Here is a 26,887-nt window from a genome sequence, read left to right on the forward strand (position 1 = left end):
ACCACCTCAACAACCCTTCCTCAGCCCTCTGGACAACAGTTTTGGTAATCCCGCACCTCCTCCTAACTTCCAAACTACGAATTCTCTGCATTATATTCACACCACACATTGCCCTCAGACATGACATCTCCACTGCCTCCAGCCTTCTCCTCGCTGCAACATTCATCACCCACGCTTCACACCCATATAAGAGCGTTGGTAAAACTATACTCTCATACATTCCCCTCTTTGCCTCCAAGGACAAAGTTCTTTGTCTCCACAGACTCCTAAGTGCACCACTCACTCTTTTTCCCTCATCAATTCTATGATTCACCTCATCTTTCATAGACCCATCCGCTGACACGTCCACTCCCAAATATCTGAATACGTTCACCTCCTCCATACTCTCTCCCTCCAATCTGATATTCAATCTTTCATCACCTAATCTTTTTGTTATCCTCATAACCTTACTCTTTCCTGTATTCACCTTTAATTTTCTTCTTTTGCACACCCTACCAAATTCATCCACCAATCTCTGCAACTTCTCTTCAGAATCTCCCAAGAGCACAGTGTCATCAGCAAAGAGCAGCTGTGACAACTCCCACTTTGTGTGTGATTCTTTATCTTTTAACTCCACGCCTCTTGCCAAGACCCTCGCATTTACTTCTCTTACAACCCCATCTATAAATATATTAAACAACCACGGTGACATCACACATCCTTGTCTAAGGCCTACTTTTACTGGGAAAAAATTTCCCTCTTTCCTACATACTCTAACTTGAGCCTCACTATCCTCGTAAAAACTCTTCACTGCTTTCAGTAACCTACCTCCTACACCATACACTTGCAACATCTGCCACATTGCCCCCCTATCCACCCTGTCATACGCCTTTTCCAAATCCATAAATGCCACAAAGACCTCTTTAGCCTTATCTAAATACTGTTCACTTATATGTTTCACTGTAAACACCTGGTCCACACACCCCCTACCTTTCCTAAAGCCTCCTTGTTCATCTGCTATCCTATTCTCCGTCTTACTCTTAATTCTTTCAATTATAACTCTACCATACACTTTACCAGGTACACTCAACAGACTTATCCCCCTATAATTTTTGCACTCTCTTTTATCCCCTTTGCCTTTATACAAAGGAACTATGCATGCTCTCTGCCAATCCCTAGGTACCTTACCCTCTTCCATACATTTATTAAACAATTGCACCAACCACTCCAAAACTATATCCCCACCTGCTTTTAACATTTCTATCTTTATCCCATCAATCCCGGCTGCTTTACCCCCTTTCATTTTACCTACTGCCTCACGAACTTCCCCCACACTCACAACTGGCTCTTCCTCACTCCTACAAGATGTTATTCCTCCTTGCCCTATACACGAAATCACAGCTTCCCTATCTTCATCAACATTTGACAATTCCTCAAAATATTCCTTCCATCTTCCCAATACCTCTAACTCTCCATTTAATAACTCTCCTCTCCTATTTTTAACTGACAAATCCATTTGTTCTCTAGGCTTTCTTAACTTGTTAATCTCACTCCAAAACTTTTTCTTATTTTCAACAAAATTTGTTGATAACATCTCACCCACTCTCTCATTTGCTCTCTTTTTACATTGCTTCACCACTCTCTTAACCTCTCTCTTTTTCTCCATATACTCTTCCCTCCTTGCATCACTTCTACTTTGTAAAAACTTCTCATATGCTAACTTTTTCTCCCTTACTACTCTCTTTACATCATCATTCCACCAATCGCTCCTCTTCCCTCCTGCACCCACTTTCCTGTAACCACAAACTTCTGCTGAACACTCTAACACTACATTTTTAAACCTACCCCATACCTCTTCGACCCCATTGCCTATGCTCTCATTAGCCCATCTATCCTCCAATAGCTGTTTATATCTTACCCTAACTGCCTCCTCTTTTAGTTTATAAACCTTCACCTCTCTCTTCCCTGATGCTTCTATTCTCCTTGTATCCCATCTATCTTTTACTCTCAGTGTAGCTACAACTAGAAAGTGATCTGATATATCTGTGGCCCCTCTATAAACATGTACATCCTGAAGTCTACTCAACAGTCTTTTATCTACCAATACATAATCCAACAAACTACTGTCATTTCGCCCTACATCATATCGTGTATACTTATTTATCCTCTTTTTCTTAAAATATGTATTACCTATAACTAAACCCCTTTCTATACAAAGTTCAATCAAAGGGCTCCCATTATCATTTACACCTGGCACCCCAAACTTACCTACCACACCCTCTCTAAAAGTTTCTCCTACTTTAGCATTCAAGTCCCCTACCACAATTACTCTCTCACTTGGTTCAAAGGCTCCTATACATTCACTTAACATCTCCCAAAATCTCTCTCTCTCCTCTGCATTCCTCTCTTCTCCAGGTGCATACACGCTTATTATGACCCACTTCTCGCATCCAACCTTTACTTTAATCCACATAATTCTTGAATTTACACATTCATATTCTCTTTTCTCCTTCCATAACTGATCATTTAACATTACTGCTACCCCTTCCTTTGCTCTAACTCTCTCAGATACTCCAGATTTAATCCCATTTATTTCCCCCCACTGAAACTCTCCTACCCCTATGAAATTATAAATTACTGAGGATCGGTTAGATCTATATTTTTTATGTGCTTGAGGTGCCTTCTGGATGTGATAATGACACAAGAAATGTGAGTTGAAGTGCGAGGCAGGCCACATGGCAGGCAATTTAAAAATCTGATATCTCTTGCTCTCTGGCCTGAACTGCACCAGCTGCAACTACATTCATGTTTTTAATATAATGAAGTACAGTCTAGTCAAATTACTCTATTAGTATTGTATACAAAATCAAAGTATCTGTACACAGCCACAAATATTTATCCCTACAGGAGTTTCATATGTTGGAGCCTTCAAAAGAGGCTCCAGACTATGGCAGCTCTGTGTTGGGGCCCTCAACAGACAGGGCTCCAGACCATGGGAGTTACCTGTGTTGGGGCTCCTCAAGAAGAGGTTCCAGACTGCAAAAGTTCTTTGTGCTGGGGCCTCTCAACAGAAGAGGCTCCAAACTGGGAGTTTCCTGTGTTAGGGCCCTCAAGAAAAGAGGCTCCAAACTACTCTGCTCTCTTTCTCTTAGGATGCCTCAAACACACCTCATTTACACATCTCCAAGAAACTTTTTATTCCCTTGTGTACTTACAACTCCCACCTAAGATGTTGACTGTCTTTCATGTTCTCTGGCAGCCCTTATATACTCATATTTCTTATTATAAAAGTAATTAATCAATATTACCTAAATTTCTGTTCATTCAATTATTTACAAGTACTCAGTCTCCAAAAAATTAAGACTATCATTATAAAAACTGGTCACTGTCTTCAGTTAGGAATGTCACACAAATTCCCATCTCTTCTGAAAACACAACTATACTGCCTGAAAACACAACTACATTGTCTGAAAACAACTACACTGTCTGAAAATGCATCAATCTGAGCAACAGTTCTCAGGACAACTCTGTCAAGGCAATTATTACAATTAACTACACTAAGTCATACAGTAAAAAAAAATCCAATGCAAATGGTCATAATGATTCATTTATTACCACTGGGTCCAGGTACCAAAACAACATGTTGCAATCTGCTTGTAGTTCCATAAGAAATCATTTGTGGAGGGCAAGAGGGCAGCATCATTATAAACACCTAGTGTACCAGTTTATGTTCTCCTCATTATCACCTGTATCTGTTTCCTGTCATATCATTACCAATACATCGTGCAGCTATATTAACTCGATTATTTCATGTCTGACATAAAATTCATCTCACTACCACTTTTAGTGTGATTTTCTAAGTACAGTGCTTGCCTCCAGCTGTCATGTGATCTGTTAGTATTACTAAGCCAGCTGTCACTTGGTCTGCTCAGTGATACTATCCCAGATCCACTTAGTGTTTTCCTCATTCTAAAAATATTTCACTTGTGATAAATATCACAAAAACTGTGAGTTTTGTTTGGTATATTAAACAGCAACTAAGTGTGCTGTATTAGTTTTGTTCCCACAATAAAACACTTAAAGAATATACTGTAGGCAATTTTCTCAGTCATTTAGTAAAGGTTTTTAAAGGTATGACAAATATTCCCTCAGCCACATGAAAGGCAATGTCCTCCTCTACTAAACTCTGAGAAAGATTGAAGCTGCCACTGTTAATCCTGGAGTTAAGTCTCTCCAGCAGTGGACTGTGATGAGCCTGAGGGACACAGTCCCAAGTAGACAGGCCAAGATCACACACATTGTCCCGAGGTCACATAATGTCACACATATCTATCAAGATGCTGCTGGAAGTTTGTGAGGTAGATGATCAGCTCTTCAACTGTGGGTCGTTCTCTTGGAGCAGTTGTCCAGCAAAATGTCATTGCTTTGAACCTGAAAATACAAAAAAAGTCGTCATGAACACTCATCAGTCGTAGCAATCAATAAGATACCAATTTTCTGTATATTCTGCCTGTAAATTTATATGAAAAGTAGTACTGTGAGACATTTGGACCTGTGTGTGTGTTAAAATTGTTGTGTACATATGTTTTGTAAACAATGTATTAATGACAGTGGGGGTATTGTCTTATATACAATGGAACTCCAATACGTACACTCTGCATGATGTGGGTCTCATGGGCTACAACAGTTACTAGAAAAATATATATTAAAAAAAAAAAAATACAAATCATGAGACAATAAGCAATGTTGCTGTCAGTGGGTCACTGATTGTCAGGTGCATACCTTCGTTTCTTGGTAAGTACTGGTGGAAATTTTTTTTTTCATTACCACCATTTTTTTTTTATTAAATGGGAAAATTGTCACACTTTTAATTTTGGGGGTCATGACAGTGAAAGGGTTATTTTCTCTAGAAGGAATGCTTACCTATTTTCCATGGAACACTTGGTGAATGTGTCAAACATGCTTCCCTCGTGAGTTTTACCTAAGCGAGTTTATTAATAAGTTTTTTATTTAGGTTTTAGGGACATATTATGCAATTTTTAATATAATATAGTACAGTGGTCTTGACAGCACACACATTATGGGTACATAGAAATACATTATGCAAACGTAACCTTGGATAACCAATTTAAATTAAATATTGTACTTATGTCAAAGGGTCTAAACCTTGATACATACAACTGGGCCACTGTAGTAGAGCAACACAAACCTTCTCTATGCTTTTCTAGACCAAGAGGAAACAACGCTACCATATAAATGGTCAAAAACATAATTATTAATATTAACAATTTAACCCTTTCACTGTCCAGACCCCCAAAATTAAAACTGCTCTCAAAGTACACTTTAAAAAAAATTTTTTTTTCTTCTGAAATAAATGGTTGATAATCTCTTTTTTGAAGGTAAAGACACCAAAAGTACAAAATTCAATGGAGTGTTCTCTTACCATGAATGTTTCCTCACACTGTTCTTCACACTGTGTTGCTCTTACTGTGTGTTCTCTCAAAGTGTATTCATCACAATGCGTTCCCTCACACTGTTCCCACACATCATGTTCCTTCACACTGCACATCACAATAACTGTAATTTTGGGTTTGAATTCCTCCAAAATGAGGCTCCTAGACCACCACTCATGCAGTTTGTTGACACTCTTAGTATCACTGTGTTAGCATTCACCTCTACTACCACCATTGCAACTGGTCTTCCTGCACCCATCTTTACAACCATCCTAACTGGTCTTCCTTCATCCACCTCTACTCTACAACCATCCCAGCTAGTTACCTCGACATACCTACGTCTCTTGCACTACAAGACTTACAGTTCATCGGGGCAGTTGATAGGCTGAGCGAGCCGCACTCCTTGTCGCAGGACGGCTGACATCTCAAAAGGGTCTATTTCTGCATATGGCTGCTGGCCCAGAGTCATCACTTCCCAGAGCAGCACTCCCCATGACCACTGCCAGAGAACAACATCAAGAATAAATAAGCTGCAAAAACATAGAAGTAAATTTGCCAAATATATTTAGATAATTGGGAGAAGACATGCTGGATGATGGGATTATGAAAGATCAGGTGAACTTTAAAACAGATGAGTGTAAAAAGGTAGGTGCTGTGTGAAGCATTTGTGGAAAGAAATTTTTATCTTTAGAGGTGTTAAAAAAAAAAAAAAAGGGGGGGGGGGATGTTTCTAACTAAACGCAGCCAGAGGCAGTAGAAAATGTGTTGTGTGAATATTATGCAGAGAATTCGAAGCACAGAAATTAGAAGTGTGTGTGGGGTTACCAAGGTATAATTCAGAGGGGATAGGAGGGGTTGTTCTTAGGTAGTAGGTTGGTAGACAGCAACTGCCCAAGGAGGTATTACCATCCTACCAGGCGAGTATAAAACAAGAGGCCTTTAATTGTTTTACATGATGGTAGGATTGCTGGTGTCTTTTTTCTGTTTCATACACATGCAAAGTTTCAGGTACATCTTGCTACTTCTGCTTACACTTAGGTCACACTACACATGCATGTACAAGCATATATCTATACACCCTTCTTGGTTTTCTTCTATATTCTTACTAGTTCTTGTTCTTGTTTATTTCTTATCTTCATTGGGGAAGCAGACCAGAATTGTTCCTCCGTAAGCCATGCGTGTCATAAAAGGCGACTAAAATGCCGGGAGCAAGGGGCTAGTAACCCCTTCTCCTGTATACATTACTAAATTTGTAAAGAGAAACCTTTGTTTTTCTTTCTGAGCCACCCTGCTTTGGTAGGATACAGCTGGTGCATTGAAAGAAGAAGAAAGAAGGGTGTTGAGGTGGTTTGGGCATTTAGAGAAAATGGAGCAGAATAGGATGACAAAGAGGGTGTATATATCTGGGGTGGAAGGAAGGAGGGGTAGGGATCATCCCAAGAAGGGATGGAGGGAAGGGGTAAAGGAGATTTTGAGTTCTAGAGGTATGAACATTCAACAGGCTTTTATGAACATGTCTGATTAGAGTGAGTGGAGACAGGGTGTTTTTATGAAGATATGCTACTCAAGCCGGAGGAAGATAACATTTTTGAAGAGATTCCGAGAAACTGGTCAGCCAGAATAGGAGTCCTGGAGGTGGGGAGTACATCACCTGCACTCTGAATGAGTAAGGATGTTGCAGTATGGAGGTTATTTGAACTGTGATGTCTGCACACTTCTGAATGAGCAATGATGAACGTGTTTCCTTTTTTGGAACCCTGTACCTCGGTGGGAGATGACTGGTGTTTTAAAAAAAAATTTTTTACAGGAGTGATAAATGTAGATATTCTTGCACCAAAAGTGGTAATCGTATATGTTTGCACGTTTCATGATTATTTTAGGCCACCTCATTACCAGACATACTGAAACTTTAATTTGCTCATGTGGCTAAAAATGCATTTTTTTAGACTAGTATATCATGTAACCTAGCTGTATGACCCTTGTCAGTTTTGTACTTTCTATGATTATTATAATAATCACGTAACCTAATTTAATCAAAACAGAAATTTGTAAGTTTACGTGAATCATTAAGAAACTGACATCAGAAACATCGTAAGAAAATCAATGAACACGCAATTAAATGAATATAGTAGGTAGTAGGTTGGTAGACAGCAACCATCCAGGGAGGTACTACCGTCCTGCCATGTAAGTGTAAAACGAAAGCCTGTGATTGTTTTACATGATGGTAGGATTGCTGAAGTCTTTTGTCTGTCTCATAAATATGCAAGATTACAGGCATGTCTTGCTACTTCTACTTACACTTAGGTCACACTACACATACATGTAGACATTTATTTATACACACTCATCTGAGTTTTCTTTGATTTTATCTTAATAGTTCTTGGTCTTATTACTTTTCCTTTTATATCCATGGGGAAGTGGAATAAGAATCTATCCTCCGTAAGCCATGTGTGTTGTAAAAGTCAACTAAAATGTCGGGAACAATGAGCTAGTAACCCCTTTTCCTGTAAAGATTACTAAATTGTCAAAGTGGGAAGTCTGAATGTGCGTGGATGTTGTGCAGATGATAAGAAAGAGATGATTGTGGATGTTATGAATGAGAAGAAGCTGGATGTCCTGGCTTTAAGTGAAACAAAGCTGAAGGGGGTGGGAGAGTTTCAGTGGAGAGGAATAAATGGGATTAGGTCAGGGGTTTCAAATAGAGTTAGAGCTAAAGAAGGAGTAGCAATAATGTTGAAGGATAAGCTATGGCAGGAAAAGAGGGACTATAAATGTATTAATTCAAGGATTATGTGGAGTAAAATAAAGATTGGATGTGAAAAGTGGGTTATAATAAGCGTGTATGCACATGGAGAAGAGAGAAGTGTAGAGGAGAGAGAGATTTTGGGAAATGTTGAGTGAATGCATGGGGAGTTTTGAATCAAGTGTGAGAGTAATGGTGGTTGGGGATTTCAATGCTAAAGTGGGTAAAAATGTTATGGAGGGAGTAGTAGGTAAATTTGGGGTGCCAGGGGTAAATGTAAATGGGGAGCCTTTAATTGAGGTATGTGTAGAAAGAGATTTGGTAATAAGTAATACATATTTTATGAAAAAGAGGATAAATAAATATACAAGGTATGATGTAGCACATAATGAAAGTAGTTTATTAGATTATGTATTGGTGGATAAAAGGTTGATGGGTAGGCTCCAGGATGTACATGTTTATAGAGGGGCAACTGATATATCGGATCATTATTTAGTTGTAGCTACAGTTAGAGTAAGAGGTAGATGGGAAAAGAGGAAGGTGGCAACAACAAGTAAGAGGGAGGTGAAAGTGTATAAACTAAGGGAGGAGGAAGTTCGGGTGAGATATAAGCGACTATTGGCAGAAAGGTGGGCTAGTGCAAAGATGAGTAGTGGGGGGGGGGGGTTGAAGAGGGTTGGAATAGTTTTAAAAATGCAGTATTAGAATGTGGGGCAGAAGTTTGTGGTTATAGGAGGGTGGGGGCAGGAGGAAAGAGGAGTGATTGGTGGAATGATGAAGTAAAGGGTGTGATAAAAGAGAAAAAGGTAGCTTATGAGAGGTTTTTACAAAGCAGAAGTGTTATAAGAAGAGCAGAGTATATGGAGAGTAAAAGAAAGGTAAAGAGAGTGGTGAGAGAGTGCAAAAGGAGAGCAGATGATAGAGTGGGAGAGGCACTGTCAAGAAATTTTAATGAAAATAAGAAAAAATTTTGGAGTGAGTTAAACAAGTTAAGAAAGCCTAGGGAAAGTATGGATTTGTCAGTTAAAAACAGAGTAGGGGAGTTAGTAGATGGGGAGATGGAGGTATTGGGTGGATGGCGAGAATATTTTGAGGAACTTTTAAATGTTAAGGAAGAAACAGAGGCAGTAATTTCATGCACTGGTCAGGGAGGTATACCATCTTTTAGGAGTGAAGAAGAGCAGAATGTAAGTGTGGGGGAGGTACGTGAGGCATTACGTAAAATGAAAGGGGGTAAAGCAGCTGGAACTGATGGGATCATGACAGAAATGTTAAAAGCAGGGGAGGATATAGTGTTGGAGTGGTTGGTACTTTTGTTTAATAAATGTATGAAAGAGGGGAAGGTACCTAGGGATTGGCAGAGAGCATGTATAGTCCCTTTATATAAAGGGAAAGGGGACAAAAGAGTCTGTAAAAATTATAGAGGAATAAGCTTACTGAGTATACCAGGAAAAGTGTACGGTAGGGTTATAATTGAAAGAATTAGAGGTAAGACAGAATGTAGGATTGCGGATGAGCAAGGAGGTTTCAGAGTGGGTAGGGGATGTGTAGATCAAGTGTTTACATTGAAGCATATATGTGAACAGTATTTAGATAAAGGTAGGGAAGTTTTTATTGCATTTATGGATTTAGAAAAGGCATATGATAGAGTGGATAGAGGAGCAATGTGGCAGACGTTGCAAGTATATGGAATAGGTGGTAAGTTATTAAATGCTGTAAAGAGTTTTTATGAGGATAGTGAGGCTCAGGTTAGGGTGTGTAGAAGAGAGGGAGACTACTTCCCAGTAAAAGTAGGTCTTAGACAGGGATGTGTAATGTCACCATGGTTGTTTAATATATTTATAGATGGGGTTGTAAAGGAAGTAAATGCTAGGGTGTTCGGGAGAGGGGTGGGATTAAATTTTGGGGAATCAAATTCAAAATGGGAATTGACACAGTTACTTTTTGCTGATGATACTGTGCTTATGGGAGATTCTAAAGAAAAATTGCAAAGGTTAGTGGATGAGTTTGGGAATGTGTGTAAAGGTAGAAAGTTGAAAGTGAACATAGAAAAGAGTAAGGTGATGAGGGTGTCAAATGATTTAGATAAAGAAAAATTGGATATCAAATTGGGGAGGAGGAGTATGGAAGAAGTGAATGTTTTCAGATACTTGGGAGTTGATGTGTCGGCGGATGGATTTATGAAGGATGAGGTTAATCATAGAATTGATGAGGGAAAAAAGGTGAGTGGTGCGTTGAGGTATATGTGGAGTCAAAAAACGTTATCTATGGAGGCAAAGAAGGGAATGTATGAAAGTATAGTAGTACCAACACTCTTATATGGGTGTGAAGCTTGGGTGGTAAATGCAGCAGTGAGGAGATGGTTAGAGGCAGTGGAGATGTCCTGTTTAAGGGCAATGTGTGGTGTAAATATTATGCAGAAAATTCGGAGTGTGGAAATTAGGAAAAGGTGTGGAGTTAATAAAAGTATTAGTCAGAGGGCAGAAGAGGGGTTGTTGAGGTGGTTTGGTCATTTAGAGAGAATGGATCAAAGTAAAATGACATGGAAAGCATATAAATCTATAGGGGAAGGAAGGTGGGGTAGGGGTCGTCCTCGAAAGGGTTGGAGAGAGGGGGTAAAGGAGGTTTTGTGGGCAAGGGGCTTGGACTTCCAGGAAGCGTGCGTGAGCATGTTAGATAGGAGTGAATGGAGACGAATGGTACTTGGGACCTGATGATCTGTTGGAGTGTGAGCAGGGTAATATTTAGTGAAGGGATTCAGGGAAACCGGTTATTTTCATATAGTCGGACTTGAGTCCTGGAAATGGGAAGTCCAATGCCTGCACTTTAAAGGAGGGGTTTAGGATATTGGCAGTTTGGAGGGATATGTTGTGTATCTTTATATGTGTATGCTTCTAGACTGTTGTATTCTGAGCACCTCTGCAAAAACAGTGATAATGTGCGAGTGTGGTGAAAGTGTTGAATGATGATGAAAGTATTTTCTTTTTGGGGATTTTCTTTCTTTTTTGGGTCACCCTGCCTCGGTGGGAGACGGCCGACTTGTTGGAAAAAAAAAAAAGTGTAAATACATAATAGTTGACACCAGTAACTTGAGAGATACATACAGCGACTACTACATAAGTATTAACAAATGTTGGTCATGAGTCACATCTATTATTCAGATCAATGCATCTAGCAGTTTAATTCAAGCCTTGAGGGGTAACCAGAAGTGGATACTTCTCTGAATCTTCAGTGTCAGGATACCTGCACACTTCAATGTATCACACACTGCTGCATCTCTCAGTGTTTCTTATAATTTGTGAAATGTCACATGTCTGGGATACCTTATTTACCAGTAAGAAACACATTAACAACTTGTACATAACTTACAACATCAGATGCTGGAGTGTTGTGTCAGCCACCAAGAGTAAGAAACACACTTAACATCTCGTACACAACTTACAACATCAGATGCTGGAGTGAAGACCTTGTGTGCAAGGCTCTCCAGAGCCAGCCATTTTATGGGTCTGTTTTCATTATCTCCGAGGCAGTGGTAGTCGGCAGGATACAAGTCTCGTGCCAAAGCGCAGTCTGTCAGCCTCACTTGTAAACCTTCATCAACTCTGCAACACAATTTATCTTACTAGCAATTTTTTTATACAATAAATGAGCAGTTACACTAGTGATGGTGTACTAATAAACTGGCTTAAGCTTGCTTCATCCACTTTAATAGTCTATAAGTTATACTGAAGTGGAAAAATGACACACAAGTGAATGCTAAAAAAAGAAGGCAGCTGAATGATAGCAATGAACACAAAGCACTAGCAAATCACACATCTATTATTATTATTATTATTATTGTTTTTATTATTAATGTTGAAGGTAGTAGGTTGGTAGACAGCAACCACCCAGGGAGGTTCAGTGGTACCCTGAGTTTCGTACAGCTCCCAACTCGAACAATTATGCAACTGTATCATTGTAGGTGCTTTTGTACGTGTATTTTTGGGGGTCTGAAATGGACTAATCTAATTCACATTATTCCTTATGGGAACAAATTCGTTCAGTAACAGCACTCAAACAGCCTTCTGGAATGAATTATGGCCGAAACTCGGGGTATCACTGTACTACCATCCTGCCAAGTGAGTGTGAAATGGAAACCTGTAATTGTTTTACATGATAGTAGGATTCCTGGTGTCTTTTTTTCTGTCTCATAACACATGGGATAACAGGTGTATCTTGCTACCTCTACTTACACTTAGGTCACATTACACATGCATGTACACACTTATATGTATATACACACCCATCCGGATTTTCTCCTATTTTCTTAATAGTTCTTGTTCATTATTTCCTCTTATCTCCATGGGGAGGTGGAAAAGAATTCTTCCTCTGAAAGCCATGCATGCTGTAAGAGACAACTAAAATGCCAGGAGCAAGGGGCTAGTAACCCCTTCTCCTGTATAAATTACAAAATTAAAAAAAAAAAAAAAATCTGCTTGCCTTTTTGTGTCATCCTGCCTCAGTGGGATATGGTCAGTTTGTTGAAAAAAAAATTATGTATTATTCTCACAGGGAAGCACTAAAGAGTAGGGGTCATATAGTGCTTGGGGAATGAGAGGTAATTAGGTTTGAAATAAGGAAGAGGAAATTCATCCTCAATTCTATCATGGACCTGTAACCAGCATCAAGGACTCCTCCCTCCCTCCCTCCCTTGCTTCCTTGAGTGGATCATACATCATAAAACATCCTTGATCAGGTGTTAAGAAGGCAAGGTAACAATTGTACAGCAAGGCTCAAGCAGGTAAGGTCCTCTCTCACAGGTTGTTACACCAGCACAACAATGTTATAAAGGCCCAAATTTAATGCTCACAGCTTATCAGAGTGAGCTGAGCTCATGGCGTAGATCTATGGTTTGGACCCTCAACATAAAGCCATAGATCTACGGCACGGACCCTGAAAGAGTTAACCAATTCATCAATAGTTTGTATATGTTCGTTTTATACAAATGTGGGACATTCTTGTTTGCTTTGTAAAGAACTGTAAGTTTAATAATTAGAATGATGTGTTGGTGAACAGTTGTTGGCTGCATCTGTTACCCCAATAGTTGAGGAATGGGAGGGTTTTAAGTGCTGGAGGGGCCTGCACATCTAACAGTCTTGTATGAGTGTGTTAGATAGAGGTGAGCAGAGACAAGTTGGTTTTATGATTTGACGTGTTATTGCAGTGTGAGCAAGGTAACATTTATGAAGGGATTCAGAAAAACTGGTTAGTCAGATATAAGCCCTGGAGGCAGAAAGTACAGTGCCTGTACTTTGAAGGAGGGGTGGGGATGTTATGGTACTGGAGGCAAAAAGTACAGTGCCAGCACTCTGAAGGAGGGGTGGGGGATGTTGCACTATGTAGAATCAACTGAAATGTGATGTTGGCACACTTCTGTCAAGGCAGTGACTGAAGGAAGGATGGTGAGAGTGTTTGTTTTCTTTTTCTGGTCACCTTAGCTTGGTGAGAGATGGCTGATATGAAATTTTTTTTTAGCTAGCAGCAGTACAGTGTGCCATTAGAGAGAAGTAAGAGGAAAGAGCAAAGAGACATTTGTGCAGCACTTAGGAATCTTTATTCTGGACTCAAGATTCACAAGTGTTGCACAAGTGTCTCATTTATCACCTTGTCGGTTTTCTAAACTATTTATTCAAAGGAGTGGAGAGACTCACACACAGTTGCGTGTAGCAACGTCCTTGTGAAGTAAGAGTCTGGAGTGAAGGAAGGCCAGAGCCTGCAGCACCTGCACTCCCACACTCACAACCTCACGAGTCACCAACGTGTGGCAACCTTGCAGGAACCTGAACACAAACATTTGATGTAACTGGTAAATAAATTTGTATTAAATGATGAAATGGATTATTATTAGAGACATGGGAAAGCCCTCAACCCACAGGGGTCACACAGTGCCTGGGAAATAAGAGGAAATTAGATTTGGATGAGGAGTGATTCAGCAGCATCAAGGAACCTCAGGAAGGTACAATCAACACTAATGTCAACACTAATTTATACAGTGGTACCTTGACTTATGAGTTTAATTCGTTCCGTGACCGAGCTAGTAACTCAATTTGCTCGTACATATATCAAATCAATTTTCCTCACCGAAGTTAACTGAAATGCCATTAATCCAGTCCAGCCCCAAAAAAAACACCCCAGGGCATTTCAATAAAAACCTGTCCAAGGAGGTTTGTTTCATCCTCCCTTTCAGAATATTTCAGAATGAGTTAAGCAACTGTCATTACGTAGTGCTGATGCACGACCAGTTGCAACTTTTTCTTGGTGTTTCCCTTAAATAAACTCTGAAAGTCTCTCCCAGATTCCCAACATTTCCTTAGTCTCACTTGTAGAGATAACCTCCTCCACATCTGGCTCCTCTATGATACCAATTTCCTGCAAAACCTCTGTATGCTGCTGCGTCTGTAGTTTCTTTAACTCCCCCATCATCAGTTCCTCAGAGTGCTCCTCAATGAGCTCATTCACATCTACTTCATCCACCTCCATGCCCATGGACTTTCTGAGGGACACAATCTCCTCCACCACTGCCACTTCGAGTTCGAATCTTTCGAAGTCCCTTTCGGACACAACCTCAGGCCACCACTTCTTCCACACAGAGATCAAGGTCCTCCTTGTAACACTCTGCCAGGCCATATCTATAATTCTGAGGCATATCATGATGTTATAGTGGTCCTTCCAGAACTCTTGAAGGGTGAAGTTTGTGCTCTCCGTCACCTCAAAGCAGCGGCAGAACAGGTGCTTGGTGAAGAGCTTCTTGAAATTAGAAATCACCTGCTGGTCCATGGACAGCAGGATAGGGGTGGTGTTGGGTGGAAGGTAGAGAACCTTTATAAACTTGAACTCTTCAAAGCTGTTGTCTTCGAGGCTCGGTGAGTGAGCAGGTGCATTGTCCAGGACAAGAAGGGCTTGCAGGGGTAGGTTATTTTCCTGGAGATACTTCTTAACGGCAGGACCAAAAACCAGGTTTATCCACTCCACGAAGAACTGCCTGGTGACCCACGCCTTTGGACTGCCCTCTACATGACCTGCAGTTTTTCTTTTAGAATCTTGTGCGACTTAGAGACTCTGGGGTTTTCCGAATGATATGAGTAGGAGCTTGACCCTGCAGTCGCCACTTGCATTGGCGCACAGTATGAGGGTTAACCTATCCTTCATGGGTTTGGCCTGGCATCATCATCTCTGCATTTATGCAAATCCTCCTTGGCATTTTCTTCCAGAAGAGCCCTGTCTCATCACAGCTGAAGACTTGCTGAGGGACATATCCTAGAGGTAATCCTCAGCTGCCTTCACAGCCAAGCTCCCTGCTTCACCATGCCTGACTACAGAGTGAATGCCAGTCTTCCTTTTAAAATTGCCAAACCAGCCCCGACTGGCTTTATGCAACTCTTTTGATGCCTTGTCCATTGAAGTGCCTGGGGTCTGCTGCAGCAATTCAGTGTAAATGCCTTGTGCCTTTTCACAGAGGATACCCTCTGTCACAGTATTTCCTGCGACAGCTTCTCCATCAACCACATCAACAGCAGCTTCTCCATTTTTTCATGGACAGAGGTCCACAGCTTAGAAATTATTTTAATGCCCTTGGCTGGCGTTACAGCCTTTATCGACTCCTGCTTTAGTATGGTACATATCGTAGAAGTACTATGCTCGTACTGCCTCACCAAGTTGACTACACGCACACCTCGCTCATGTTTTTCTATGATTTCATGCTTTAATTCAATGGACATCATCCTCCTCTTCTTCTCAATACTGTCCTTTGCACTTACTTTCTTAGGACAGATGGTTAGAAAAAAGAAATTTGGCAAAATAACTGCACAAAAAGCACTAAACAAGCACAACATAAGAGAGATGCTTCCACGGTGAGGTAACCGCTGAATGAGTGAAACGCGGGATGCTGGGCAGATGTTGTGGCATTCGCTGTGCCAACTAATGGCGGCGTATCTGAAGCTCACTCATAACTCAGATTTTGGCTTGCAACTCAAAGCAAAAAATTGACTGAATGATGGCTTGTAACTCGGAAAACTTGTAAGTTGGGGCATTCTTAAGTCAAGGTACCACTGTAGCAGTGTGGATGACCCAGTGTAGAAGACCCAGTGTATGAGATTCAGTGTAGGAGACCCAGACAGTGTAGGAGACTCAGTGTAGGAGATCCAGACAGTGTAAGAGACTCAGTGTAGGAGATCCAGACAGTGTATGAGACCCAGACAGTGTAGGAGACCCAGACAGTGTAAGAGACCCAGACAGTGTAGGAGACCTGTGTAAACTGGAGAGGTTTAAAAGCTAATTAAGCAAGATACAATATACCCTGTCAGAAGACTCACTGCTCCACATACAATCACTTCTCTTACATAGCTCATCAATTTGGTACATTTTTATATAAATTAAATTGAAAAAAGTACTTCCAGAATTGAAAAGGGTGTTAAAAGGCATTCAGAGAATGCACTATTCTATTTTCAATGAATTTTCTATGAATTATCAATTCCACTGACTAAAATTTGCACTAAATAGTCAAACTTTATAAGAGAGCTAACTGGGAAACACAACAATCTTGACTGTGTACAAGAGGGAAGCAGAACGAAGGAATATTTCTTGCCTCTTAAGATTGCCTTGCGATGATGCTGGAAATATTATACAAGGAGGAGACTCTGGTGGAGCGACTACGGCCCCGAGTACGGCCAGGAGGTGCTCATGACTCAACCCGGCCAGCATCAAACCCTCGCTCACCACGACTGACCGCTGAACCTCGCTCGACGCGTCTACAAGTAACACAAATGTATCAGTCAGTCAGTTGTTGCTGCTTATATAGAAAAGTTGATCACTGTGTGTGTCACTACAGTAGATCACTGTGTGTGTCACTACAGCAGATCACTGTGTGTGTTACTACAGTAGATCACTGTGTGTGTTGCTACAGTAGATCATTGTGTGCGTTGCTACAGTAGATCACTGTGTGTGTCACTACAGTAGATCACTGTGTGTGTCACTACAGTAGATCACTGTGTGTGTCACTACAGTAGATCACTGTGTGTCACTACAGTAGATCACTGTTTGTGTCACTACAGTAGATCACTGTGTGTGTCACTACAGTAGATCACTGTGTGTGTCACTACAGTAGATCACTGTGTGTGTGTGTCACTACAGTAAATCACTGTGTATGTCACTACAGTAAATCACTGTGTTATTACAGTAGATCACTGTGTGCTACTACAGTAAATCATTGTGTGTGTTACTACAATAAATCACTGTGTGTGTTACTACAGTAAATCACTGTGTGTTACTACAGTAGATCACCGTCTGTGTTACTACAGTAGATCACTGTGTGTGTGTTACTACAGTAGATCACTGTGTGCGTTACTACAGTAGATCACTGTGTTACTACAGTAGATCACTGTGTGCATTACTACAGTAGATCATTGTGTGTTACTACAGTAGATCACTGTGTGTGTTACTACAGTAGATCACTGTGTTACTACAGTAGATCACTGTGTTACTACAGTAGATCACTGTGTGTGTTACTACAGTAGATCACTGTGTTACTACAGTAGATCACTGTGTGTGTTACTACAGTAGATCACTGTGTGTGTTACTACAGTAGATCACTGTGTGTGTTACTACAGTAGATCACTGTGTGTGTTACTACAGTAGATCACTGTGTGTGTTACTACAGTAGATCACTGTGTGTGTTACTACAGTAGATCACTGTGTGTGTTACTACAGTAGATCACTGTGTGTTACTACAGTAGATCACTGTGTGTGTTACTACAGTAGATCACTGTGTGTGTTACTACAGTAGATCACTGTGTGTGTTACTACAGTTGATCACTGTGTGTCACTACAGTAAATCACTGTGAGTGTTACTTCACTAGATCACTGTGAGTGTTACTATACTAGATCACTGTGAGTGTTACTTCACTAGATCACTGTGAGTGTTACTATACTAGATCACTGTGAGTGTTACTACACTAGATCACTGTGTGTGTTACTACAGTAAATCACTGTGAGTGTTACTTCACTAGATCACTGTGAGTGTTACTATACTAGATCACTGTGAGTGTTACTTCACTAGATCACTGTGAGTGTTACTATACTAGATCACTGTGAGTGTTACTACACTAGATCACTGTGTGTGTCACCAGTCAAGTGCTTACAGTAATACACACAAGGTTGGCCACAGACCTGTTTTTCTATATTTCGAAGTAAATACCAGAGAAATAACAAGTATTGTATCAAGAGGCAGACAGAGTGCCTGTACTCTGAAGGAGGAATGGGCCATGCTGCAGTTCTAAAGGTATGGGGTGACTACTGCCTACAGTATGGGGGACAGTATGGAGTGTCTACTGCCTACAGCATGGGGTGACTACTGCCTACAGTATGGGGGACAGTATGGAGTGTCTACTGCCTACAGCATGGGGTGACTACTGCCTACAGTATTGGGGACAGTATGGAGTGACTACTGCCTACAGTATGGGGTGACTACTGCCCACAGTATGGGGGTGACTACTGCCTATAGGATGGGGTACAGACACCTAATGTAAACTCCCACACTGTAGGTATCCTAACATTGGGAATGCCTAGTGGTACACTATAGTATACACAGAACTAAGTGTACCTAGTGGTATACTACACTATAGTATACACAGAACTAAGTCTACCTATCTGTACACTACACTATGGTATACACAATACTAAGTCTACCTTGTGGTACACTACAGTTAGAGTAGACATGAAGCTGGTATAGAAGTGTACAGTCAGCTCACCTGTGACAGTCTTAACAGTAACTGTGACTGGATGAGGTTGGTCAGTAGAGTGGTAGAGAGCGTGGTAGACACGACCAAAGGTCCCCTCTTGATCTACTTCCAACAACTGTACACAGTCACGGGACACACTCAGACCAGTCAGTTTAGCTGAGATATCACCTGAAAAGTGTTGCCGCTGTAATGTACCACCATGCAAATTATTTCATAACACTTGTTACAGTCCTGGGTTACAAAAAAAAATCTCTACTAGATGCCTGGAAGCATTCTCTCTCAATCAAATCATTCTTTCAATTATCACACTACTATATACATTTTCCAGTAACTGAATGCAACTGCACTTATATAACTTACTTGGACCATTAACTAATTACACTAATTAATGGTCCAAGTTGGCTTAAAATGTTGTCATAGGTTTTAGTTTCCTAAGTCCAAGTTATTTGTGTATAGATGAGTGTACAGACACTAACAACTTAACTGATCAGTGTACAAATACTAACAACTTAACTGATCAGTGTACAAACATTAACGACTTATCAGTGTACAAATACTAACAACTTAACTGATCAGTGTACAAACGCTAACAACTTAACTGATCAGTGTACAAATACTAACAACTTAACTGATCAGTGTACAAACGCTAACAACTTAACTGATCAGTGTACAAATACTAACAACTTAACTGATCAGTGTACAAAACAATAATGTAGTTTAAGTACTTACTTTGTCTTGGGTCAGTGTACTGAGGTTCGGGACTGCCAGTGGTTGTTGTGGTTGTGGCGGTGGTTGTGTTGGTGGGCTGTGGCGACCGTCGCATCTCACTGAGTGATGAATGAGAGGTTTTCCCAATGCCACCAATGTCAATGTTGCCTCGTTGATTGTTTGGCACATCCTGGCGAACTGCCACACTGCTCTGATTACCACTGGTCGACCTCTGACTACTGCCCGTACGTCTTCTGTAAATAGATTGATCATAGCTTCTGTTTGATGCTTTGATACATTCAATGTATCCAACACCATCACAAGATCAGTAGACACAAAGTAGACAGACACATGGTAGAAAAGGTAGACAAAACCTACACACAAAAATTTGAGCTTGTGTATGTACAGGCAGGACCTGCTTTACAGCACTGTGCTTTACAGCACTGTGCTTTACAGCACTGTGCTTTACAGCACTGTGCTTTACAGCTTTTCACTAATGCAACAGTTTTCAATTATACCTATTCTTCATTTATTCAGACTTCCTACAATATATTCACCACTCACTATAGGCTAAGGATAAAAAAAATTTTCAAGGTAAGTAGTGTGTGTACTGTATATGCACTTTTTAGGCCTAGCTCTATTGCTCACTAAATATATGACAGTGTAAACATGTTATCAGGTTTTTATAGGCATTTGAAAGTAAAAAAAAAAAAAAGTTTCACTTTACAGCGATTTTCGCTTTACAGCAGTAGCCCGGAACCTAACCTGCTGTATAAGCAGGGCCCTCCTGTACAGCAGCAACCCACCTAGTTGTGGAAGATATCCTCTGTGCCTTACTTATCAACCTGTCAATACTTTATACTCTTTTCAGCATACCTGTCAGACACAGCAACACAACGGTATCTTGGTACAGAGGACATCGTCCACAATTTCATCATTTGTTACGAGTGAGATCTTCCACATAACCTTCAAAAGTATTTAAGGCTTCATTTTCATGCTTCAGCTTCATGTTGTTCCAGATTATGGAGCTGAACTCTTCTACAGGCTGAGGGACTGACCACCTCAAACTATTTCCCCAAGACTGATTACATCATCACCTCGCCACTAGTGCTGCTGCTTACAGTACATTCTCCTCTGCATTTGACTGAAGACGCCTACCATGTAGGCATAACATTTCAACAACAGAGATACCCAACCTATTAGTATTTCATTCTATTTTGAACAAACCTCTTCCATGCTGCTACAGGGCTTCATTTATTCACTGTACCACATTGATCATGCTTTCATTACAGGTTTCTAATTGTATAAACTCTAAAAACATAAGAATGAAGAAACACTGAAGCAGGCCTACTGGCCTATGCTAGGAAGTTCCTTAAAAACGTCGTAAAACATTCTTGAGAGATTCAGTATGATTCACTACTACAGTGCCTCTCCTTAAATCATTGGCACAACCTTAATAATGCACACATGAACAATGGAGACTGACCTGCCAGTAGTTTTGTTACTGTTGATGTGATTAACAATAGCGAGGACGACCACAACTACCAGGAATAGCGCTAAACATGCCAGAGTTATGTATACCACAGTCGTGGAGTGACGAGCCTCCACCATTTCCACTGACACTCCACCTGCCTCCACTTCACTGTCTGAGTAATAAAATTAAAAGAATTATCAATAGGTACAGATGCATCATTTTTGGAGAATAATAAAGGCACAATACCCTGATTGGAACAATACACTAGTTAATGGTCCAAGTCAGACTCAAATATCATCAAAAGTTTCTTTCTCCTACCTGGAGTATACTTGGAGAGGGTATACTTGTGGCATATTTGTGTAATGTTTTTGCTTCAGCAATTACATCTCTGAGGTAGTGCTTTATTTAAACTGAAAGCCAAAACATACACTGTCTTAAATCTAAGATATCAATGAATAAAAGGTTATATGAGGGAATGATAACCTGGGGAAGTCTACTGCCTGGGATATTGCAGTGGAAGATTTAATGTATGTAGTGTGAACAGTGGTGTTTCCCTGTGATGCTGCAGTATGAAAAATGTTGTGTGAACTATCAATATTATCCCCAAACCCTCACACTCCTATAAGGTACTCTGTTAGTCTCTTTGGATAAATACTTCCTCACCCATTAAAGTAGAAAATGAGAAAAAGGAAAAAATGGGTAAGATGTTTAAAAGCCAAGAGAAGACAACATAGTTCAAGTGTAACACACACAAGTCATAGTCCCAAGATGATGCCCAAAATGGTGCCCAAGATGGTGCCCAAGATGATGCCTAAGATGGTACCCAAGATGATTCCCAAGATGGTGCCCAAGACAGTGCCCAAGGAGATGGAAATAAATTTTTTTACACACAAACACTATAAACTATTAACATCAGTTTTAATAAAACAGTTGTGTAGCCAAGAGAGTAAAGCCAAACTTACCTCTGAGGCAGATCTTCTTGCGAAGGATGGCTAGTGTTGTGATGTCTGCCAGTGAGGTGTTCATGGGCACCTGCAGTGTTATTGTCACATCTACCTGTGGTGGGTGGAAAGCATCTGTGTCTTATTTATAGTGTTTCATGGTCATCCTAACTCGGTGAGAGACAGTCATTTTGTAAAAAAAATAAATAAATAGAGCGGAGAAGAATCCTTCTTCAGTAAGCCATGCGTACCGTAAGAGGTGACTAAAATGCCAGAAGGAAGGGGCTAGTAACCCCTTCTTCTGAATAAACCACCAAATGTAAAAAGAAGAAAACTTTATATTTCTTCTTTTTGGGTCACCTTGCCTTGATGGTAGATGGTCAGCGTGTTAAAAAAAAATACACCAACTGTATATATATTTCAATTTATATCTTAACACAACGAGCACCTCCCCCCAAGGTAAGGTAACCCCAAAATGAAGAAACACATTTACTGCTACTCATTCTATCGGTGTTTTACCAAAAGCATGTCAATATCACACTTCAGATGACCCTCAAACTGCAACATGTTTACTGTGTTATAAAAAAAAATGTGCATATATTACTCTAAAAGAAATAACAAGAATCAATTCACAATTAACCCACAATTTGACACTCATATCAGTATAATAGATGCATTTTAACTCTTCCAGAGAGAATCAACAAACACAATCTGCATGTGGAAAAACTAGTTTTTTGTTCTAGAGGAAACTAGACGACCTGAACTGTTAACACATGGGATGGGGGTACTAGGAAGGAGAGGAGGTTAGAAAGGGGGTGACATGCTCAGTTAGTTCTTCCATCAATGAGTGCCTGTTGAGGAAGCTGTGTTGCCAAGCCTTTAACTTAAACCTTGACTGCAAAGATAATTAGTGTAAGCACCTAGCCTAAGGTTACTTCAGACAGTTGTTTGACTTAGAATATAGGTATAAGAAGCATAAGGTACAGCTACTGCCTCACCAGTGTAGACCTTCATGTGGAAAAAATGTTGGTTGTGTTCCTATGTAGAATGAGGCATGCAATTATGCCAGCACAGTTAATTACAGGACCATAAGTTCTATCATAAAGACTAAGTGACTCAAGTAATCAGGTGTGGTTATGAATCCTCTGGAAGGCACTGGAATAAGGAATCACTACAATCATGGATACATCAGGAGGTGCCTTACATAAACCCACAACACACTGAGTCCCTCTACCCTCATCTCTCCAGGAAAGTCAGAAATGTATCTTAACAATGTTAGGATATTGCACAATTCTGTAACACTGGTATTTTTAACTTGCTTGCATCATGGGGCTAGCAGAAGGGTCTTGTGTCTCCGGTAGGCCATAATGAGATACATCAATCAGTCTACACACTGGTAAGTATACTTGAGTACATCTATTCAAACTTCAGATAGTTGTGAGAGGTCAATCTGTTAAGTTATGCTGGATGTGAAATGGCTAGCACTTAGCACAGATTCTGTCTGACATGATAATTCATTAGTGTCAGCCATGTAAAGACCTGCATTCAACACTGTATGATTGCAAACAAACACTATATGATTGCAAACCAACCATACCACAGGCAGGTATGATTGCAAACAAACCATAGATAGGGATAGAACCTGCGGGTTCTATCCCTGCCTGTGGTATGGTTTGTTTTCAATCATGTTATTATGATTTCGTGAGTCATAACTGCATATCACATTTGTTCAGTATGGACAAATGTGCATGTGTGTTCTTGCATTTCTCAGGGTGCAGAAACATATCTGCTTACTGTACAGGTTATAATGGGCTCAAATTTTGTGACTCTGCTATATAAGTCATGGATCTGTTTCCATCATAATCAGAAATTACAATTTCAAGTTTCATTTTAGGACCACATTAAGACTTTTTAAGGCTATGAGAAGAGAAATTTTTGAGATATTGTCCAGGAATAAAGTGGAGGTAAAAAATAATAAGAAATATTTTTACTGAGAATGTTAGTAAACCTGATGGGACACCACAGGTCACTTGCATGTAGTCTTTTCCTGAGATCATCACCACTGTAGCCTGGTCCTAGACCAGGCCTCCTGGTTGCTGGTCCAGTCAGTCAGGATGTTGGTGCCAGCCACCCACTGTCCAATGTGTGCACCAATACCAGGCTGATCAAGAACCGATTTAAAGGAATTTATAGAATTCCCTCTTAAAGACAGACAGGTTCTATTGGTAACCTCACTTAAGCATGAAGGGAAGGTGTTAAAGAGTCAAGGTCCCTTTACACTCTTCCAGTTTATTCATCACTCCCTGCTGTTCGACAGAAGCATCTTGCACCAGCTGCCAAGCCTCGTGTTATCAGAGTGTAAATTTGACACTAATCTCTTCAGAATACTCCAGGTGTATATTATGATGCATCTTTCTTGCCTATATTCTAAGGAGTACAGTTTGAGGGACTTCAAGTACTCTCAGTAATGTAGAAGTTTGGCTGAGTTTATATGAGCTGTGAATGTTCTATGTACTATTGTACATTCTTTGGATTTCCAATTTCATCTGCCTTGAAGGGGACAGTTAGTATACTAATACTCTAACTTCCAGAGAACAAGTGACTGGAAGATTGTCTTCATTCACTAGGAATCTCTTTCTTTCAAAGTTCTAGTTATCCAATGTATCATTTTCCTTGCAGGTGCAATAAAAACACTGTTGTCACAAGTATGGTCCTACTACCGTTTGTCCAGAAGCAAAATACTGTAGGGGAAGAAATAAAGCAAAACCACTGGGTAATTCTCTATCAAGAATAGGTAATACAACAGATGGGACACTATGAACATAGATTTCACCTATGGGTAATCTTATCTGCAAACAAACAGTGAGATAAATATAATCATAGCTAAGCACTAAACCCATAAGGGTCATACAGACAGTGAGATAGAGAGAAAGACAATACCTGCGTGGTGAGCTTGCCCGTACAGGCAAGTCTAAGAGTCCAGGCAGCAGGACGTGTGGGTACCAGGCCTCTGTCGCTAATGTTGTACACAGGTTTTGACAAGGCCTCATGGTTGCCAATATGAACATCCAAACTGTATGGCATCTGAAACATATCAATCAGTCTCACAACACCGAAAATATCAGCGCATTCATTGACACCTGGTATTAATTTAATACCTGGGTATCAATTTCATCCTAGGTAGTAGGTTGGTAGACAGCAACTGCCCAGGGAGATACTACTGTCCTGCCAAGCAAGTGTAAAATGGAAGCCTGTAACTGTTTTACATGATGGTAGGATTGCTTGTGTCTTTTTTTCTGTCTCATAAACATGCAAGATTTTAGGTACATCTTGCTACTTTTACTTACACTTAGGTCACACTACACATACATGTACAAGCATATATATACACACCTCTGGTTTTTCTTTTTTTTTTTTTTTACTAATTCTTGCTCTTTTTTATTTCTTCTTATTTCCATGGGGAAGTGGAACAGAATTCTTCCTCCATAAGCCATGCGTGTCATAAGAGGCGACTAAAATGCCAGGAGCAAGGGGGCTAGTAACCCTTCTCCTGTATATATTACTAAATGTAAAAGGAGAACTTTCGTTTTGCCTTTTGAGCCACCCCGCCTCAGTGAGATATGGCCAGTACATTGAAAGAAGCAGATATACTCACTCACTCACTCACTCTCTCTCTCTCACACTCTCTCTCTCTCTCTCTCTATACTCACTCACTCACTCACTCTCTCTCTCACACTCTCTCTCTCTCTCTCTCTCACACACACTCTCACTCTCTCTCTCTCTCACTCTCTCTCTCTCTCTCTCTCTCTCTCTCTCTCTCTCTCTCTCTCACACTCACTCTCTCTCACACTCACACTCACTCACACACACACACACACACACACACACACACACACACACACACACACACACACACACACACACACACACACACACACACACACACACACACACACACACACCTACCTCTGGGTTTTCTTCTGTTTTCTTACTAGTTCTTGTTCTTGTTTATTCTCTCTTATCTTCATGGGGAAGTGGAAGAGAATTCTTCATCCGTTAGCCATGAGTGTCATAAGAGGCAACTAACATGCCAGGAGCAAGGGGCTAGTAACCCCTTCTGTACACATTACTAAAGTTAAAAAGAGAAGCTTTTGTTTAGCTTTTTGGGTCACCCTGCCTCGGTGGGATACGGCCGGTTTGTTGGAAGAAGTATCAATTTCATATGCCGGTAAACATTTGTTTATCAATACCAGTAAGCAGACCTGGGTAACATATTCTTTCAACAAACCGGCTGTATCCCACCAAGGCAGGGCGGCCCAAAAAGAAAAGCAAAAGCTTCTTTTTTAAACTTTAGTAATGTATACAGGAGAAGAGGTTACCAGTACCTTGCTCCCGGCAAGTTAGTTGCCTCTTATGACATGGCTTACAGAGGAAGAATTCTGTTCCACTTCCCCATGGAGATAAGAGGGAATAAACAAGAACAAGAACTAGTAAGAAAATAGAAGAAACCCCAGGGGGGTGTGTATATATATGTTTGTACATGCATGTGTAGTATGACCAAAGTGTAAGTAGAAGTAGCACGATGTACCTGAAGTCTTGCATGTATATGAGACACAAAAAAAGACACCAGCAATCCTACCATCATGTAAAACAATTACAGACTTCCATTTTACACTTACTTGGCAGGACAGTGGTACCTCCCTGGGTGGATGCTGTCTACCAACCTACTACCTAGGCCAGGTAACATTTATGTGTTACTATTATTTTTCCCTGATCTCAAGTTTATTGCTCTATGTCTGAAAGAAACCTTGTAA

General features: G+C 40.4%; 1 protein-coding gene across 3 annotated transcripts in view; it reads right to left on the minus strand.

Annotated features, from left to right (window-relative positions):
* Positions 1-1,101: 1,101 nt before the first annotated feature.
* Positions 1,102-26,887, minus strand: part of LOC128699166 (tyrosine-protein kinase Dnt) — a 28,843-nt gene continuing 3,057 nt past the window's right edge. The window contains exons 3-12 of one of the 3 annotated variants that reach the window (XM_053791719.2): positions 25,014-25,157; positions 22,095-22,188; positions 21,145-21,304; positions 19,680-19,909; positions 18,960-19,118; positions 16,799-16,961; positions 13,866-13,994; positions 11,618-11,777; positions 5,795-5,931; positions 1,102-4,410 (exon numbers count right to left, since the gene is read on the minus strand). In XM_053791719.2, coding sequence (XP_053647694.2) covers positions 4,299-4,410; positions 5,795-5,931; positions 11,618-11,777; positions 13,866-13,994; positions 16,799-16,961; positions 18,960-19,118; positions 19,680-19,909; positions 21,145-21,304; positions 22,095-22,188; positions 25,014-25,157 — 1,488 coding nt within the window. In that variant the 3' untranslated portion in view covers positions 1,102-4,298. Of the gene's footprint in view, positions 4,411-5,793; positions 5,932-11,544; positions 11,778-13,865; positions 13,995-16,798; positions 16,962-18,959; positions 19,119-19,679; positions 19,913-21,144; positions 21,305-22,094; positions 22,189-25,013; positions 25,158-26,887 lie in introns of those variants that run through there. The other 2 variants (XM_053791720.2, XM_053791721.2) reach the window with 2 other exon arrangements.

This window comes from Cherax quadricarinatus, chromosome 54 (assembly GCF_038502225.1).
Source record: "Cherax quadricarinatus isolate ZL_2023a chromosome 54, ASM3850222v1, whole genome shotgun sequence".
Lineage (NCBI taxonomy): Eukaryota > Metazoa > Arthropoda > Malacostraca > Decapoda > Parastacidae > Cherax > Cherax quadricarinatus.